The following is a 19,574-nucleotide window of genomic DNA, read 5'->3' as shown; positions in this document are numbered from 1 at the left end:
CCAGAGCTACTAAATTTAGTTCTATATACCTGAATAAGTTGAATATGGCTCTCTCTTTTTGTGTATCAACACCCAGGTTGCTTCTAGACCTCTAGTGATCCTGCTGCGATCATTCACACACATCACATATAGTGTGTTTCTGCAGGTGCATGCGCGCTGGCATTTCACGTAATTAAAGGTTGACCTTTCTAATAGAGGCACAAATGTCAAGGGGTCCTTCTCATCTGACAAGCAGGAGTGTCTAGAGGGCGGTGTGTGTGTGTGTGTGTGTGTGCGTGTGGGTGTGTGTTGAAGATGTTGGAAGAGCATCGAGATTTCACACTGCCCTATATTCGCACTTCCTGTTTTGTAGGCACTTTCAGTTATTATAATGACCAGCACAAACACACACAAATGCCGAAGTGCAGAAACGTGCAATCTATATTAAAACACATGACTCATATTTGTTTATTTGATCTTAACTTCATGATACGCTGTGCGTCCAGGATTCTGGCTGAGTGCTAAACATAGCTCGCAGTGTGTTGTGCATGCACACTGCACAGACCGTGTTCTTGGCTCTGATCTGAAAGGCTTCAGCGGTGCCCAAATGAATGAAATATAAGTTTGCATGCAACTGTGTGTACATGTGGCATGTGAGTGGGTTGTTCCCTGTAGACACAATTTGGACACTTTTACAGTCTCAAGGTCTGTCGGTGGTATTTTAATTACGTTTCTGGCTTCTGCTGTGTTACATCACTTATATAAACTTACATCAACTCGACATGCGGCCTTATTCAAATAAATATAGCTTAATTTTTTCTCATTACAAAATACAGGACCGGGCTGTTAAATAAATACCATGCATCAGCTTCTTTCAAAACATTTTCATTTAGTGCTTGTTTTCCAAAACTTGAGTTTCCTAATAAGGATTCGTGAGTAGATTAAATAATAAAAATGTAAGACAAAATATGAATCAATAATTAAAATATAAAGGTGTAAACACTTACATTTCTTATACATATACATATATCATAATGAAATAGATTTTTTTTTACATTGAAGGTGTTTGGCTGACAAAAAGTTGGGGTACTCCAAATTTAGCATGTACTTACTGATTTAAAATTTTGGTAGCACTTTATTTTACAGTCCTGTTCCTCATGTACATACTATGTACTTATTATAGTAATTACAATAACTATGTAATAACTAGGTACTAACCCTGAACCTACCCCTAAACCTAACCCTACCCCATGTAGTTACCTTGTGTAACCAGAACTTTCTTAGATAAATACACTGTAAGTACACTATAAGTACATGCTAGAACATGTACTGTAAAATAAAGTGCAACCAAAATTTTCAATCTTTATGTTTTATGTAATCGCAAGTGTGTGGAGTTGTTTGACTAGTTGTATAGTTGCTTCCGTAACATCACAGCCCAGGTTTATGACCTTATTTTTGTGTAATTGCAGAGTAGTTCCCACATAAAAAAGACAGGCCTATAAACATGTTCTCAAATTGATGAAATATCTACGACCACGCCTGGCCAACATAAAAAAGAGGAACACATGACTTGGTGTCCTTTGGACGTGTGTGTAAGGGTAAGATTAGCGTAGGCACTCTTCTGAAATGATGTGGTGTTCTGGAGAGAAATGATCTTTCTTATGGTGTCTGCAACACCTGACGCAACACGCAGTGCTCTGACGGCATCACACACATCAATTTACACCATTTAATCGAAAGAATATAATTTATTTGAATTGCAGGAGGGGTGTTTAATTTGGGTGTTTATTAGGTCCTTTGTTTATTTTTTTGGGGGGATAGCGTTAAGGGATATAAAAGTGAACCACACCTTACTTTGTACAAAAGCATTCCATATTTACTTGCAATTAATCTCACTCTCTCTTTGTCCACCTGTAGGAGTTCTAACAGAAGAGGAAAGTGGAGCACATCACAAATGCTGACTCTTGGATTCATTAAACGGAATCAAATCATTTTGGAAATAAACTCAATAGGCCAGTGTGACATGGGAAACAACCCCTAAAGAAAACCCCCTGGCAACAAAAGAGAGTCACTCCTCCATTGATCTGTCTAGAAACACCGTTTTCTGCCAGTGTCACAAGGAATAAGCACATCCACTCTCTCTTCTGAACGCTCTTATGGGTAAATAATCTCCAGAAAGCATCAATTTGAACATTAATTTTGGATTCTTCTTTGTGATTGTGGGCGAACTCTAGTGGTAGCCATGTCTGGTAAGGGCAACCCCAGCCCACACCTGAATGGCTTCCCAATGGCCCACTATTCCTATTTCTTTCCACACATGCTGGGGGGGCTTTCTCCAAACTCTCTGCCCACCCTACCCCTCAGTGGATACAACACACCTTCACCAGCCAGTGAGTATGACATCAATCCCTGCTCAATGAATTGTAATCGATTGATTGATTGATTGATTGATTGATTGATTGATTGATTTAAATGTGTTGGGATTACATTTTGTATTGAGTGTTTAGATTAAGACATTCTTTTGTTGAGTGCATAACAATAAGTTTTTACATGACATTTTTTTTTATTTGTAGTATAGCTATATCCTAAACTTTCAAATGTTCACATTACATTTTAGCATTAATGTAGTACTCTGTCTGGAGTCTGAGTCCATATTTTCGAGGTCTTGGTCTTATCATGGACTGTTTTGGCATTTAGACTTGACCTTGGACTGTTATCTGTGATGGTTTGCATGTCTCTAAACTTAAGCACGGTGTGTGTGTGCACTGCAGAGGTTTGCATGACATTGACACGAAACAGGGATTTATTAACCCCCAGTGGAAAGTTCCATTCATTATTGATTTTCATTTTATTTTTTATTATTATGAAGAGGTCTCATCTACTTTCTATATGCTTTTAAATATAAAGGTTCTGTATTGTCATCTGTGGGTCCTTGAAGAATTCTTAACATCCATGGAAACTTTTAATTGTACAAAAGTCTCTTTATATAGTGGAAAAGGGTTCTTTCTCAGTCTGTTTCCAAACAAACTCTTGAAAACAGGCCAAAGACATCTAAATGCACCAAGAACATTATTAATGAATATTAATATTAAGCACATCTGGTTCTTTTCGTCATTGGAACTATGTTTTCCATTTTGGTACAGGTGTTGGGAACCCCATCTGCAGTGTGCAACGGAGGAATTCCTGGCACTGTTTTGACTTCTTTACACATTTTACAAACTCTTTGTGAGCTCTCAGCTGGTAAAAATACCACCATATGTATACATGCAAAACAAGCACATTTAGCCCAGCACAAAGCATTTTGTTTATTAGGTTCAGTATTAAAAATATCATTGTGAACTGTAAGCAAACTAGAACTAAATGTATAATTTTCTTCTTTGTTCTTGGCCTAAAGGAGAGAACAGGTGTAAACATCCAAAATAACCCTTTTCCATTATAAAAAACCTTTTGTACAATGGAAAGTTTTCAGTTCTTTACAGAACCATTGATGCCAGTAAAGGACCTTTGTTGTTGAGAGTGTAACTACGCCTTTCACACTGGCAGTTGAAATCCGCTCCGTAATACGCAATACTCCCCCAGTGGACATCGTACTACACAGCTGAAAAGCTTCGGAAGCGAGTAACTTAGAACAAAAATTGGGGAGAGATTAGAACGATTGATATTGTCTGTAGCTGAATGTCAGGTCAGCTAAATGTGATATAGTGGTATATAGGGCTGCAAGAACCCTGCACTCGAGCGAGAGAGACCGAGTGTGTCTGAGAGCGGGGGGCACGATATTGATTATTCATTTTAATTGTATTAACTGCCCTTATAATGTTAGAAAATCGTGAAAATAAAAAAAATGACATGACAACTTATCGTAAAAAAAAGTTATGAATTCAGGTTTGTTAATCAGTACCATAGCAATGCCAACTTCCGCTGGAATTGTCGGATAGGAACCACCATCCATAGCCTTTCGCAAGAGTTCAGTTTTTTGAACGCATCCGGATGACCAACGGACACGATTTTTTTCACACCGCACTCGTTCGGACGCGGTTTGTAGCCATTCGCATGCGGTCTGCGAATCTCCATAGGAAATGAATGACTTATGGTCATTTCGTAGCCGTATCGGAGCTGATTTCAACTGCCAGTGTGAAGGCGGCGTAAGCACAACTGAACCAGCTCGTTCAAATCTTCAGGAGCACTTAATAATTAAAGACACGTATGTTGGAAAAGGGTTGTACCTCAACTCTGCAAGAAGGTAGATCTCCAGGAGTATAACTACTGGATTCTGCTGCTTCCAGTTGTTTGTTTGAAATGAACACTTTGGGTTTGCCTGAATATCTTGAGCCCTGATTTGCAGGTAATGCTTCTTGTCAATATACTCATTGTAACTCTGCCGAAACCTCCAGTCTCATGTCTTTTATTGGACTATGGGTTAGTTGCATGGCGCCTGACTCCAGTTAGCTTTCTGAGACATCCACATTTTTTCACCCTGCACTGTGAATGTTTACAGAGATAGTGCAGTAAAGACATAGCATTGTTTGTTTTTTACCTGTTTAAACAGATTATGTTCTAACAAACAAGTACGGTGCTGCATGCTGCCGCTGTGATCCAGACTCGAGCTGCTTCGAATGTTTGTGATGGTTAATTGAAAACTACAGGGTCAGAACTCAAGCTAGAATGATTTGACTGACGTGACTTATTGAACTTCTGGACGATGAATCTCATACTGACGGCTCTTCAGAAGAAACAGAAGTGCGATACGAATCACTTCCTCTTTGAGGCAAAAGAGTGTGTATATGAGGCTTTAATGGCAAATGATGTTATGTGCAGTGTTTACCAAGTGAGGTGCTTCCTTCCCTTTCACAGAACAAACATTTCCTGCCTGTAAACAGCAGTTGGAGCGCAGGACACAAGCTCTTCCTGTGCGCACAGCTTTCTCTTTCACACATACGTTCACTCTCACTGTTATATCACTGTTCTTAACCTATTATTAACCATTACTCTAATAAATTTTTGTTATATATATATCAATTTATATTTTTGGTTGAACTGCACATTTAATGAACCGTGCTAGTTTTATATCTCTTCTATCACTCCACTGTATCATTTTTAACACCTACATTATAGCACAGTAGGTATATTTAACTACTATGTACTAACATTTACCCCACCTTAAACCTTAGGGTTGTGGGTTCGAGTCTCGGGCCGGCAATACCATGACTTAGGTGCCCTTGAACAAGGCACTGGACCCCCAACTGCTCCCCGGGCACCGCAGCATAAATGGCTGCCCACTGCTCCGGGTGTGTGTTCACGGTGTGTGTGTGTTCACTGCTGTGTGTTTGCACTTTGGATGGGTTAAATGCAGAGCAAGAATTCTGAGTAAGGGTCACCATACTTTTTACATTTTTCATTAGCACAGGTGTTGTATTTCTTTTTGGAACTGACTGATCAGAGGCCACATTGATCAATCATTGACATTGATTGAGCTTATGCACCTCAGTTTGAGCGAGCAGTGCCAAAATGATTGCCATTTTTATCACTCAAAAACTGAAAACACCAGCAAAGATCATTGAGGCCTACAATCCCTTCCAAAATACAAGTTGACAAAAAGCCAGAATTCAAGATTTAGTCATAATATACGTAGCATAATGAGAGATTTACAATACATTTTTTTAAAAGGATGGTTATTTTTGACTGGGAGCACCAAATTAGATCAATGGTTTTGAGCACAATTCAAGCGATAAATGCAGTTTAACTATTGAAGCTTGTTTAGTTATAAAGAAGCTCAACATTTTCATGTTGTAATATGAAAGAAACTGTTGCAAAAGTGTGTGTTATTTGGAATGTTCTATGTGTCAATACTGGTGCGTAAATGGCAAGGTGGATGTGGTGAAAGTGGTCACCTTAAGGTATGTGTGTGTTTGTGTTAGTGGAGCAGGTGGTTTTGCTCGATCTTGGTGGTCCCCTGTTGAGAGGGGGTTCATGTGGGTGGTTCAAACCAGACTAAATGTGAAAGGGAACTCTAACACACAGTCACGATAGTTTACTAATATTGAAAATCTCATAGCTGTCACAGCAGCTCCAGTGTGCTTTGCCTTTTTGTTTTGTTGTTCTATTTATTCTTAGAAGCCGACTGTTTTTGCATTGTGCAAGCATTTTTAAAAACTGATCTGAATTTTTGAATTTGACTGATTTAGTATGGTATGTGGGGAATTGTGTCAACAGCTGCTGGGTGTGTGTGTTGTGCAGAAGTATCGAGAAATGGATAGCTGTTTTTTTTCTGTTTTTGTGTTTACGGCATATGGTATAACTTGAGACAGGTTGCTGCATATTCACATTACTCATATGTCACTCTATATTTCATTTCATCCATGTACACATTCATCTGTGAGCACTGCATAAAGAGTGTCAGGTTTGCGAGACCCTGGCCCGTGTCCAAAAGATTTACTGAACAACATTGCATGTGTAGGATGTGGTGGTCTTCTTTAATGAGATGCCGAAATACTTTACCCTCTCTGGACATTTTAAATGTTTTAATTTTTTTCAAATTCATGTACCAGTTCCATATGACGTTTACATATTTTCTGGATTACAGGCATGTGGATCAGAAGATAAAGCAACTACCAATAACATGTAGGCTATTTATCTATTTGTGCATCGGATTATTTTCTTCTGTAAATCTGTCTGCACACCCATTTCACCCAAGTGTTTGATTTGGATCAGTGTAAAGATTATTCAGGTAATTTACTGTGTGTTACCTAACTACTTTATAGTGCAACCATTAACTCAACTATATTAACAGTTTTATGATGTTATAAAGAGGTCTGCTTAAATAACAGGTCAGGGTCAGGTCTTTCTCTCGCCTGATACATTAAAAACCACAGAGGGTGTTAACTAACTTGAAATTTATTTTAAAAGCCATTTTTTATATTATTTACTTAGTCCCTGTATGAGTATACATTTTTTTAGTGTTAGTAATTTAATAGTAAACATTCAGTTAAATGCCAATGTTTATCCCTATGCTTTTAGCCACATCTATTAGCATGTGTTAGCATTTGTATTATAAATTATATTCAAGCCAAAATATGTGTTTTATAAATTATAAATGATATATAATAGTTCTGATTTTACATTTATGCTTTAATTCATTATATGTATTGCTAAAGTGATATTTGAAATTTGTTTTTGTTGTTGGATATTTAAATGCTCAATCGCTCATAAAATTGACTGAAAGCATTTTAAGTATGCATTTCACAGGTTATCAAAATGTTCTTTTTGTCCATCTTACTAAGTTGACAAGCCAGGTTTTTCAAATTTATGACCAATGAAATCCATTTAAGCGTCAAAAATAACTGGTCTAAACTATAGTAATTTGTCTTGGTGAATAGACCTCAGTCACCACCACACAGAGCTTTTGACCCAAAGCAATATTACTCAATTATAAACATAGCTGAAGATGGACAATGTTGACAGTGTCTGTCCACAAAAATACTCAAAAGCAAATGCATTGGAATGCAGCACTGAAAGAGTATTTATTTAACATCTAATATGTTCTAATATTGCCAATAACAATTACTTTTTAATTTGAATAGTTAAGTGCAGTTTATGTGGGATCTTTATTGTAATTTAGCATTTTTGGCTAGATACAGTGTAGATACTGACTTACTGATCATACCTGGAAATAAATAAAAAATAAGATTTACTTTCAAACATTTCATAAGACCCTGTGATGTAAACCAAACATTTGCAGCTTGTAGCCATGGAGACTGATATTGTGGATAATAGTATAGTTCTACTATATCAATGCAAAAAAGCTTATGGAAATGATTGGCTTCGTTTTACAGAAATAAAAAGCTAATCACAAATCTCTTCAAGATAAGAACTGCACAGTTTATTTTCCCTGATGTTTTTATCTTGCAAGCTGACAGTAGCCACACACACACACACACACACACACACACACACACACACACGCACGCTGATCCTTCTATACTGGCCTTTCCACCACTGATTATGCAAATTGTCCTATGCTCTCCCTCCTGTCCTGTCTGTGAAAGAATGAGCTGTATTTCTGTAATCCTGGATGATTCCATTCAGTGGTGAATCATTCTTCCTCTTTCTCTATCTCTCTCTCTCTCACACACACACATTCTCACACACAGACACAGGCCTTATGGGGATTTAGCTGTAAATACAGCATAAATACACTATCATAAACTTCAGTGTACTGGCATTAAATACAGCCATACTGAAGCTACAGCAGAAAATATAAGTGCTGATTTGGTCTATTTGGGATGTAGTACAATGGCCATTTGTTATATTGCCTCTCTGCTACTACAGCAGATTTTTCCGAATCTGAATACTTTATCTGCAAACCTATATTGACCCCTGACTGCAAAAAAAAAAAAAAAAAAAAAAAAATTCACTCGCTGAACCCACATTTCAATAGCATTTTCAATCAGAAAATGTTCAGGTTGGTCCAGCCAGTGCGCATGTGCAATGTAGGCTAGACTACGTTTCACATAAAGAGTTTTGTGTAAAGACCATGTAGCCGATTTGTTATTTCGTTTGAATGGTGGGATTTACTTTACTAGCGACTATATATTTGGTGTTAATAATACCCGTGGTGGAAACTGATGTGTAGGTTTGTTTGGATCACCATCCTTCTTAAAGTTTTTCTGTTTATTTGTCTTCAGAGTGAGTCATTTCATCGTCTTTTCTGCGCAGTTGTAGGCCGCTCCCCATTGGTGAAGATCAGGTGAGCTTGACTTTACAGCCCTAAAGGTGAACGATCACTCCGAGGCTCTCATAAACCTGTAGAGCTGTCTCTCTCTCCTATCATCCATCATTTGACCCTTCCCTTCAGAGACAGGCAGTGAGATGTGGGACGAGTGAGAGAAGAGAGCTCCGAGGCACTCTAAATCTCCAGCCCCCTTCACTGAAGAATCAACCGCCAGAGGAAGGAATTTCCTCTGTCAGTCTGCTCTCCCTTTCCATTCATTTTTTGTCCACACCTTCCTCAGGAGTGAGGGTGTCCTGCAAAACTGAGAGAAAGGATAAGAGATGGAAACTTTCAGAAAGGGGCCAAAGCAAATAGTCCGAGTGTGGAATGCTGGGAAAACTGATGTTTGCATAGGTCTGACTCAAATTCTCCAGTCTGAATTACTAAAAACAGTCAGGCGAAACAAAGGATTTGGTAGTGGCATTTGCTGTATAGTTCATTCGGCTCGGATTACATGTGTCATTATGTTCCAAAATGTGTTATTTCTAATCTGTTTTCAGCATTGCCACAAGTGCGCACACGGAATTTGCAGACATTAGCATAAAGTCTTTCCCTTCAGGTCAATTATTGTCATGGTTGAACAACAAAATGAAGACAATTTTGCTGAACAAGTTAGTCATAGTTGAACTGTCAACCTTACTAACCTTACATACAACTAACTACACTTTAGATTGGGACTGTGCGCTAGCATTCTTGTTTGTGTTTGCATACTAGTGTGAAATATGTTTCTGGCCTAACACTGGCTGTCTGTCCTCTTAACATTTGTAAAACATCTGTTATGTATCTGCAAAAGTCATGTGCAGTCTTTTTTAGTTTTAAGCCCTTGAAACAAACTTTGCAAAAAATGTATTGTCCTTGTGCTTATTTGATAAGATTGGAAAAAATGATTGTGTCTTGATACTGTTTTAAATATTGCAGATAACAAAGTTAGTACAGCATACTTAAAGCTATAAGAGAGTTTGATAGTACATGCCAAAATGGTCGTGGTTTTTGGTTAGCTATTTTCGTTGACATCTATTGAACCCTCTATTGAACCCTTTTGCTAAGGGAATTTTGGGTTCTAAATAAAGGATATCTTCAAAGCTTTATGTTTACATGTCATGTATGTTTATTTAATCAGACTTTATGATATATGTATATGTGGTATATGATATAGCTCTAGGGCAGTAAATTAAATAGACATACTGTAGTTTACCCAAAATAAAATGAATCACCCTTGGCCTATTCACCAGACGTTCTGGTGCATTTTATACACTTAAGCCCAAAGTATACTTAGATTTTTATGTGTACACTGTATACAGTGTGCGTAAATTTGCCTTGGCCTATGTTTATACTTCAGAATTGCTAGACAGTTGTCAGCATAATCTACCTAATATTTCTATTAAAATTATATTTGAAATAATGTCAGAAAGGCTTTGGGCCGGCTGCTGTTGGTAAATAACAGAGTTGACATTTTACAACACAAGTACGTTGTCATATTGTCACAAACTATATCCTAATATATAGTGAGCCAGGATCCTTACCAGTGCCCAATATTGTGTACACAGTGTACTAATACATGACCTAGGGATCGAGTGAGCTGGTTGAAACACACTTGAAGATCTTCAGGATCACTAGAAACACCAGACAGGTGTGTGAAAGTAGATTTTAGAATTGCGAGATATAAAGTCAGAATTGCAAGCTCACAATTCAGATTTATTTATTTTGAAGTTGTAAGTTTGTATCTCACAATTCAGACTTTTTATTTCTCAGATTTTTCTATATTTTCTCAGAATTGTCATAAGCTTGGAATTCAGATTTTTTTCTCTGTATTCTGAGATATAAACTCGTAATTCTGACCTTTTTTTCTCGCAATAGTGAGTTTGTATCTCACAATTCTTTTTCGCAAACCTTTTTCCTCAGAATTGTGATATAAACTAACAATTCTGACTTTTTTCTCAGAATTGTGTCATTTAAACTAACAATTCTGACTTTTTTCACGCAATTGTGAGTTTGTAACTCGCAATTCTGATTTTTTTCTCAAAATTGTGTCATTTAAACTAACAACTCTGACTTTTTTCTCAGAATTGTGCCATTTAAACTAACAATTTTGACTTTTTTCATGCAATTGTGAGTTTGAATCTCGCAATTCTGACTTTTTCCCCCTCTGAATTCTGAAATATAAACTCGTAATTCTGACTTTTTTCCCACAATTCTGAATTTGTATCTCGCAATTCTGACTTTTTTTTCACCGAATTCTGAGATATAAATTTGTAATTCTGACTTTTTTTTCATGCAATTGTGAGTTTTAATCTCGCAATTCTGACTTTTTTTCCCCTCTAAATTCTGAAATATAAACTCGTAATTCTTTTTTTCCCCCCACAATTCTGAGTTTGTATCTCACAATTCTGACTTTCTTCTCAGATTTGTGTCATATGAACTTGTAATTCTGCCTTTTTTCTCAGAATTTTGTCATATAACCATTTTGCGAGTTATAAAGTCCAGTTCTCCAGTTACAATTGTGAGGGAAAAAAAGTAAGAATTGTGAGTTTGTATCAGGCAATTCTGAGGAAAAAAAGTCATAATTGCAGGTTTTGGATCTAACAATTCTGAAAAAAAAGTCAGAATTGCAAGATGTAAATTCAAATTGTGAGAAAAAAGTCTGAATTGTGAGATAAAAAGTGGCAATTAAAAAAATATTCAGTGGCAGAAATATTCAGTGCTTCCATAGTTTGTTGATGGCCTAGACAGTTTAAATGCACCCTAGAAAAATAGCAGAAATAGATAAAGGCAGGGCTGTGTGAGTGTGTGTGTGAAGTGTGTTATTCCAAACTGTTTAGATAATTGAAGCATTTACACAGTGTGGGTGCGAAACAAGCCATCTGGTTTGATTTACGCCAATATTGCTTTAATTAGTGAGTAAGTGTGAACGTGTGTGTATTTCTGTATGTGTGTTTTAGCACACGAGTATGCAGCTGTTGTTGTGTGTGTGTGGACAGATAGCACAAATACTTGTTGTGTTGTTGGACTTGTCAGGATTGTTTGGACTTGATACGGTGGATTTATTTTGCTGATGGTTTGGATTTGGTTTGTTGATGGTGCCTGGAGTTCTCTGAGCTCATGTTTAAACTCAGTAGGATTAGTTTTTTTTCCAATAAAGAACTGTTTGCGAACAGGAAGGTATCCTGCTAATGTTTGAAAAGCTCTTTGGAGTTTGGTTTTCAATTCCTGTAAGAGGAATAATGGATTTCTCTATTCGCTGTCAGGCAGTGTTCTGCATTTATATATCTGCTCTTCTGCTGTGTTCTGCACATGCTATATGTCTTGCTAATTGAAAGCAGCTTTTAGTATGTGTGTGCTGATAGATGTGTATGTGTGTGTAGACCGTGCTCAGACAGTGTAGACATGGCTAATTTTCCTCCATCCGCATGAGGCTGCTCACTGCTGGATCTAATTGACCCTCTGCTCCTCATCAGCCATTTCTCTGTCCTTCGGTTCCTCCTCTTCATTCCTTCCTCTCCCTCCTCCTCCCATCCTCTTGTAGCTTTTCTGTAGAGATTTTAGTATATAAGGCTTTGCGTATCATTTTTGTGCAAGCAGAAGCATGCATGTCAGTTATTAGTGGTTAACTAAAACTCAATTTTTTTTTAATTTGTGTGTGTGTGTATATAAAGATATATATTAGGGCTGTCACTTTTAATTCGAAAATCGATTGCACAATCGATCGGACCAACCAAAAAAAGTTTCGAAAATTTAAATAGGGAATCGATTTTAACCAAATATGTACACTATTAATTTTAAAAGAATTAAACAATAAAAAATATTGATGTAACAAAACTCACAAACAAGCAGAAAAAGAAAAAAAAAGAATTCCGAAAGTGCAGTATGCGTTGCGAAAGCTAGACAGAAAATACCAGCAACTTTAAGCGCCTGTAAGTCCCAGTGACGTCGAAAACGATCTCTTATGCTGCGCTCACATTAAACGCGAATTGAGCATCTGGCTTAATGATTTCAATGTTAAGTCAGTGTAAAGACGCGTTTACGTGCGTCTGGAGGTCTCGCAATATTGCTGACTTGTGCGTTTCCAGCGCTCTTTACGTTCGTCCGTTATTTGACGTTGAAAAAGGAAATGTCTTTTTTTTTAGATATGGAAAATCGATTTTACAATCGATTCAATGAACACTTATGTCTTAAAAATCGAAAATGATCTTTTCACAAAAGTGATATATATATATATATATATATATATATATATATATATATATATATATATATATATATACACTAAAAAGTCTGAAGTAACACTGACACATAGCTGTTTATTATTTGTGTGCATTTAATAAGAAATTAATAAGGAATTTTACTAAGCCTGTAGCTGCCCGGAAAATCAGTAAAATTACTTATCATACAGTATATTACATACAGTATGTATACGCATATACACCCCCCCCCCCCCCCCACACACACACACTCTAGAGCACTAGTTCAGCTTCCTCTGTGTCTTATGGGACTTCAAACGCTGTGGGCACTGTTAGAAAGGAGAATTTATTTTCCGTAAGCCTCTGATTTATTAGATTGAGAAATGAAACCACAAATCAAACAGATATTATTCCTTCCAGCTTTAGCAGGAACAAGTTAAATTACTAACAGGTCTAGATGTGTAGGTCTCTGTTCTACAACATCATGGGGAAGAATATTAAAGCATCATGAGGGGCTCCCAACAAAAGATACCTTTATTTTGGCCAAATTCAAGGCAATCCAAGCACTCATTCTTGACATTTTAAAGGCACGGTAGTAAAATAGACTGTATACTTCTAAGGAACAGGAATCAAAATACTCATGAGCTAAATAAAATTTTTGGTGCAAGAAACCTTGACTAACATTATAAGTGGACCTCAGCAGAAGAAATAAAATTATAACAGTGTAACCTATAATAAACCTTTTCAATGAACAAAAAATAAACTTAAGTTGCTGAAAGAAACTTCAACGGCAGATAACAAAAAAATGAAGAGGAGTTTGTGTGGATAAAGAGGGGATTGGGGACTATGGGGGAAGACAGAAGAGGAGAGAGGGAATTCTGTCAGTAGATAAATTAGACAAAGGAAGCAGCATGTGATGGCTCTCACAGAGACCGTTTGTCTGTATATGTGTATCTGTGATATTGAGAATGTCCTTTTATTGAGTTTTTCCCTCACTGAGTGCATGTGTGGGTCTTTTCTTTTTTTTTTTTTAGTAACCCTGACTGTGAAATCACCCGGTCTTAAATTGTGGGGACATCTCAAAACTGTGTAGTTAACATACTAAATAATGTCTTAAAATAAAGTTTTCTGTAGTCAGTAGTTCTCAACTAGTGTGTAATAAGTTTGGTCTGGTTCGCTAACAGCAGGGAAAACATGGCTACATTTAAATCACAGGAGTATACATACAGTCATTAGTTTGATACAATATTAGTCAAAGGAAAATTGCCAACTTAATATAAACTATTAATATTGAATGATTGAGATATATAGTATATTCAAAAGTCACAATGATATAGTGCTATTAATACAGGAAACATCTTTATTTTTAGTGATTTGACTATTAGTATCTCTCTCTCTCTATCTCTGTGTGTGTGTGTGTGTGTGTGTTATTCTTTAAGGCCAAATTATGTTTTTTTTTTATGTTTTATTAATTGCGTCCCTTAGTTTATGACTATGCACACATTCCACACCCTCCTGCATCAGCTATTCCACTAATAAACATATTTCCAAAAACGCACATATAGATATACAAGCTTTATCATTTTTACTTGACAGTATACAAAGTGTACAAAATCGAAATTATGTGGTTTAATAATTACAATTACTAGAGCAGTCAGATACCGGTATATGTGTTTTGTCTTTCTGAATTGCCACTGTGTTTTGTTTTAGGAGCGAAGGATCTAAAACTGAAAAGGCATTGGTTTTTCAACAATTAATTTTTCTTACAGTATATACAGTATGTTGAAATATATCAAAAATGAGTAAATGATCAAAGTAGCTTACAGTCATAAATATACACAAATTTAGTGGTCTAGAGTTTTCCAGCTACCCTTAGATCACACTCTGGGAAATAATTTATCCAAGTGGAGCTGTCCAGACTATCTCTCTCTCACTCCTGCCATCTTTCTCTTTCCAGCCAAATGGGAGGAATTATGGATGACAGAGGAGGAGAAGGGAACAAGGGAATGGAAAACAGGAGGCGGGTTAAAAAAGTGATTAACATGTAATTATTGTGCTAGTTTGATTTAGAGTGGTGGTTTTTCCAGAAGATATTGGGAGTACCACACACACACACACACACACACACACACACACACACAGAGAGAGAGAGCTCTCATTCTGATTTAATTTTTGAAAATATACACTCACAGTCAGCTGCTATATTGTAAGTGCTGGAATGATCTCACTACTGATACTGGTGGTCAGTCCAGTGTGTGTGTGCGCGTGTTTATGTGACATATCAGGACACAACTCTGTGTAGTGACATGGGTATGACACAGGTATTACAAGGAGAGGGTGACTTATGAGGACATAACCCATGTCCCCATTTTTCAAAAAGCTTATAAATCATACAGAATGAGTTTTTTTTTTTTTTTTTTTTTTTTTTTTTGAGAGAGAGAGAAAGAGTAAAAATGCACAAAGTTTCCTGTGAGGGTTAGGGTTAGGTGTAGGGTTGTTGTAGGGACATAGAATATACAGTTTGTACGTATAAAAACCATTACGCCTATGGGATGTCCCCACTTTTCACAAAAACAAACGTGTGCGTGTGTGTGTGTGTGTGTGTGTGTCTGTGTGAACATTATTTTCTTTTTAGATTTTAAAGAACTTTAGATTTTGTGTAACCATGTCACATGACCTTTCTACAGTCTGTGTGTCCAATAACACACATAAAACATTGCAGCATATTTGGAAAAAATGACTCTTTTTAAACAGCAGCTTCCAGCTGAAGTGAACACTAGGGGTAATAAAAAACTGTAGCATTCTAGTGCCACTCACCGGACATTTCATTTCCAAACTTCCGCGATACATACTAAATGACCAACGTAATAAAATGACGTCAGATTCATGTTTATCTGTTTTGGATAAAACCAGTTTAGTGTGTAATATAATGTGGAAGAAACAATGTTATATCATTTCACAGAAATGTCAAAACAGGCATGTTTTCCTGTGAGTAAATATGATGAGTCTAATATTATAAGTCTAGAGTGATAGAATCATTGATTTCATATCATCACCATGTAAAGCCAATAAACTGCAAACATATCCACAATTGTGTCCACCAAGAAACTTACACCCATTTCAAAGAAAGAATTAGAGAATACCATAGTTTTTAATGGAAAATGTATATAAGTGCTTTACTTAAAACATCACATTTCTGCTATTAAACCATCCAATCAACCCATGAGACCAGGTAGCAATCAACATACCAGATAGGGTAGCGCATTTCAAGTGCATTGCTGTAAACACACTTTCCTTTGGTAAGACCTAAAGTTATCACAGACTGTTGCTTCCAAACTTAATCCTGTGCTGATCCTAAAGTGGTCATTCACTAGAACAAGAGAAGTGTGAGTTCATGGTAGTTTGACAGGAGCTTATGTTTCAGAATCGTTCTTTCTATCTTAGATGTTCATTCAAACACTCACATACTAGACATCACACAACATGGTGAAAACTATAAAAAGAGTGTGTTCATCATGTTGTCAGAGCATGTGTGTGTGTGAGAACGCAGAGCGGAGGTTGCGTGAGGATGAGTAGATAAATGATATGCTTTTGTGTCACACATCTAATGGTGAGAGGTCAGCAGTGTGTGTGTGTGTGTGTGTGTGTGCGCATTGTGAAAGGATTTTTGTCTAAACCTTTGTGAGGCCTGACTGAATATGTGCTTATGCTGCAACTCTAGCACGTTGCGTTGCACTAATGTAACTCCTAAAACTCTCAAATATCATCACAGTGTTGCATTGAGAGAGACACAATAGTCACGCCCAGGGGAATGTACATTGAAAGGGTGTGTGTGTGTGTGTGTGTGTGTGTGTGTGTGTGCATGTTGGTTAAAGGGACCTGCCCTCCTTTGCTGGCTGTAGAGAAATTCTGCAGACTTCTGCAGACTGGCTTTTAATATGAATAAATTTGTTACAGAGCGTTGAAAGCACTAAAGTTTACTGATATATTATGAAAGGGTTAATGCTCAGAAAGCTGGGCAATGTAACTGGTGACTGTATATTATCCTGCTTACTACATGATTATGCACCAAATAACTAAATGAACATTAAATATTGATTAGAATTAAACTGAAAAAGAAAGTGAGCGTGGTGTGATTCAAGCCATGTGAAACTAGCTCATCTGTATTACCAATCATTTGGACAAAAAACTGTTTGTATTTTTGATTTGTGTTAAACTTATGAGAAGAACCAGAGTACAGAGTGATTTAACACATGTGAAACTAGAACAGCTGTCTTTAATCATTAGTACAAAAATCAGTTATACTTTTAACGCTATTATATTTTAGCAAAACTCCAAAAGAAAATGTACTGCAGTTTCCAGCTGAAATAAACACTAGTGGCAGTAAAACACAAATGATTACATGAAAGATTAGTTAACAATAATGATGCTTCTTACTTATTCTTGCAGAGTTCCTTCTGCCATAATGCATGACTTGTAAACTAATACATTTTGATGTTTACATCTCATAACCTTCAGAACTTAAACCTTCATATGTATTTTTTTCCTGACATAGTAAACTTGTTTTAACTCGCTTACAATGTGATGCATTAAAACAGTTCCGAACTGCTGCTATGTTTACAGCAATCAACGTAATGAAATGTTGCCAGATACACTTTCATCTGTTTCAGAAAAAACTGAATACACTTAAAGCAGCACTTACTGGACAATTTTACTTGTTGTTGCAAAACGTGCAAGATGCCATGTAATATTATTTTGCAGTAATTATACCACAGGCACATTTTCCCAGTGAGCCTTGCTTGCATTCAATTTAAAGACTCTTGTCTTAATGTATCCCAATATGGCGTCGTTATGTTAATTTGTTAGCTAACAGCTACTACAAATTCAAACATGATGCTAATTTCAGACGATTTTGAATTAAATGCTTCAAACCAACATCTGTTTAAACTCAAAATCTTACAGATGCTGAGATAGAGACATTATTATTCCCTTTGTGAGACAGTGTCCCCATTCTCCCATGCATTGTATTTAAACATTTTTTCACTATTTTGAGAATCAGTTATAATGAGGATGACCAAGCAAACAAAAATACAAAGGGTCAAGATCCAATTAGCCAAGGGTCGAGATGAATCAATTTTGAATTTCATGAGAATTTACAAAATGTTTTAGCCACTTAAGACTCATACAGCCAAATATATCCCATCCAAAAATGGCATTATATTTATGTAACATGTATGATATCTCATTAAAAATCATTGTAAATCTAGTTTGGGATCTCTAGTTGACTATTGCCTACTGAATTATTATTACCATTTTTGGTCCCACTTTATATTAGGTGGCCTTAACTACTATGTACTTACATAAAAAAATAAGTACAATGTACTTATTGTGTTCATATTGTATTGTAAAACACTTTTGCTGCTATTGAGGTGGGATAGGGGTAAGGTTAGGGAGAGGGTTGGAGGTATGGGTAAGTTTAAGGGTGGGTTAAGGTGTAAAGTATGGGTCAACAGTTTAATTATAAATGTAATTACAGAAATTAAATACAGATGAAATTACATGTCGTTTTTTTTTTTTAAATATAAGTAGAATGTAAAAACATGTATGTACACAGTAAGTTAATATAAATTAACATAAATTAAGTAACTTAATATAAAGTGGGTCCCAATTTTTTTTCCATTTTTTCTTTTTCTGTTTGCATTTGAAGGTAATACATGATATTAAATGAAATAAATATTAGACTAAATATATATTCAATTCTTAATTTAAAACAAATAAAAAAGATCTCACTGGTTAGGTTTTTTTTAATTTTTTAATTTGCTGTATGGGGAAATGCATGTTACCTTCCCCCACTCAACAACCTGGTTTCATCAAGACGTCCTTCTCTGTTTCATTTAAATATGCTCCCTCTCTATCTTTACCTGTATCTCTCATTCTCTCTGTTCTATCAGTGGCTGGGATCGGCCGGGGTTCACTCTGTGTGTGATGGCTTTATTTGCTCTAATGATCAGCTTCACCGTCAGTGGGATGAGCTAATGAATTCTAGAGTGTGTTTGGATCGGCTCAAATCTGCTGATATAGCGGCCTGTGTCCTTTCAGCTCTTATCAAAGACATTTAAATGCTAATCAAGGGCCATGGTGACCCCCAACATGATGCCCGATGTGCTTCAGGGGGGCCGTTATCTCAAGTGTCCTGCAGTTAAGTGCGCGTCATGAATGCGAGTCATGTTAAATTAGTCTACTAAATTAATTTACTAGACACTAAAACAGAAGAAGACGTAGTGAGTCTATATGCATTACTTCGGTGGTCTAGGATGAGTTCGCTCTGCAGCTAGAAGACCACACTACACACATTCTCACTATCTAACCCAAACACACACACACACTCACATGCTCCTCCTCTTCTTTCTTCTTATTGATATGCTGATCTTCTTCTTTTCTCTTTAATGAAGAGGTTTGGAATTTATCCATTTCATTACCCCCAGCCCGTCCCCCACAAACACCCCCCGGGCTCTGGGGTATTTGTCATGGGGCAGGGATGAGGCTTTGTTTGCTGGATTTCTGATGTGCTATTAGCATCTCAACTGATTCTGACAGGACAGGCTCATTTCTATAGCTCACACTTATCCAGATCACACACACACACACAC

General features: G+C 36.7%; 1 protein-coding gene across 1 annotated transcript in view; it reads left to right on the top strand.

Annotated features, from left to right (window-relative positions):
* Positions 1 to 19,574, top strand: part of LOC113111880 (retinoic acid receptor alpha-A) — a 130,873-nt gene that overhangs the window by 70,703 nt on the left and 40,596 nt on the right. The window contains exon 3 of the mRNA XM_026277052.1: positions 1,897 to 2,369. Within this exon, the coding sequence (XP_026132837.1) occupies positions 2,222 to 2,369 (148 nt within the window). The 5' untranslated portion in view covers positions 1,897 to 2,221. The remainder of the gene's footprint in view (positions 1 to 1,896; positions 2,370 to 19,574) is intronic.

This window comes from Carassius auratus, chromosome 12, assembly GCF_003368295.1.
Source record: "Carassius auratus strain Wakin chromosome 12, ASM336829v1, whole genome shotgun sequence".
In the NCBI taxonomy this organism is placed as follows: domain Eukaryota; kingdom Metazoa; phylum Chordata; class Actinopteri; order Cypriniformes; family Cyprinidae; genus Carassius; species Carassius auratus.
Note: the sequence above shows the minus strand (reverse complement) of the source record. Positions and strands in the feature narration are given on the sequence as shown.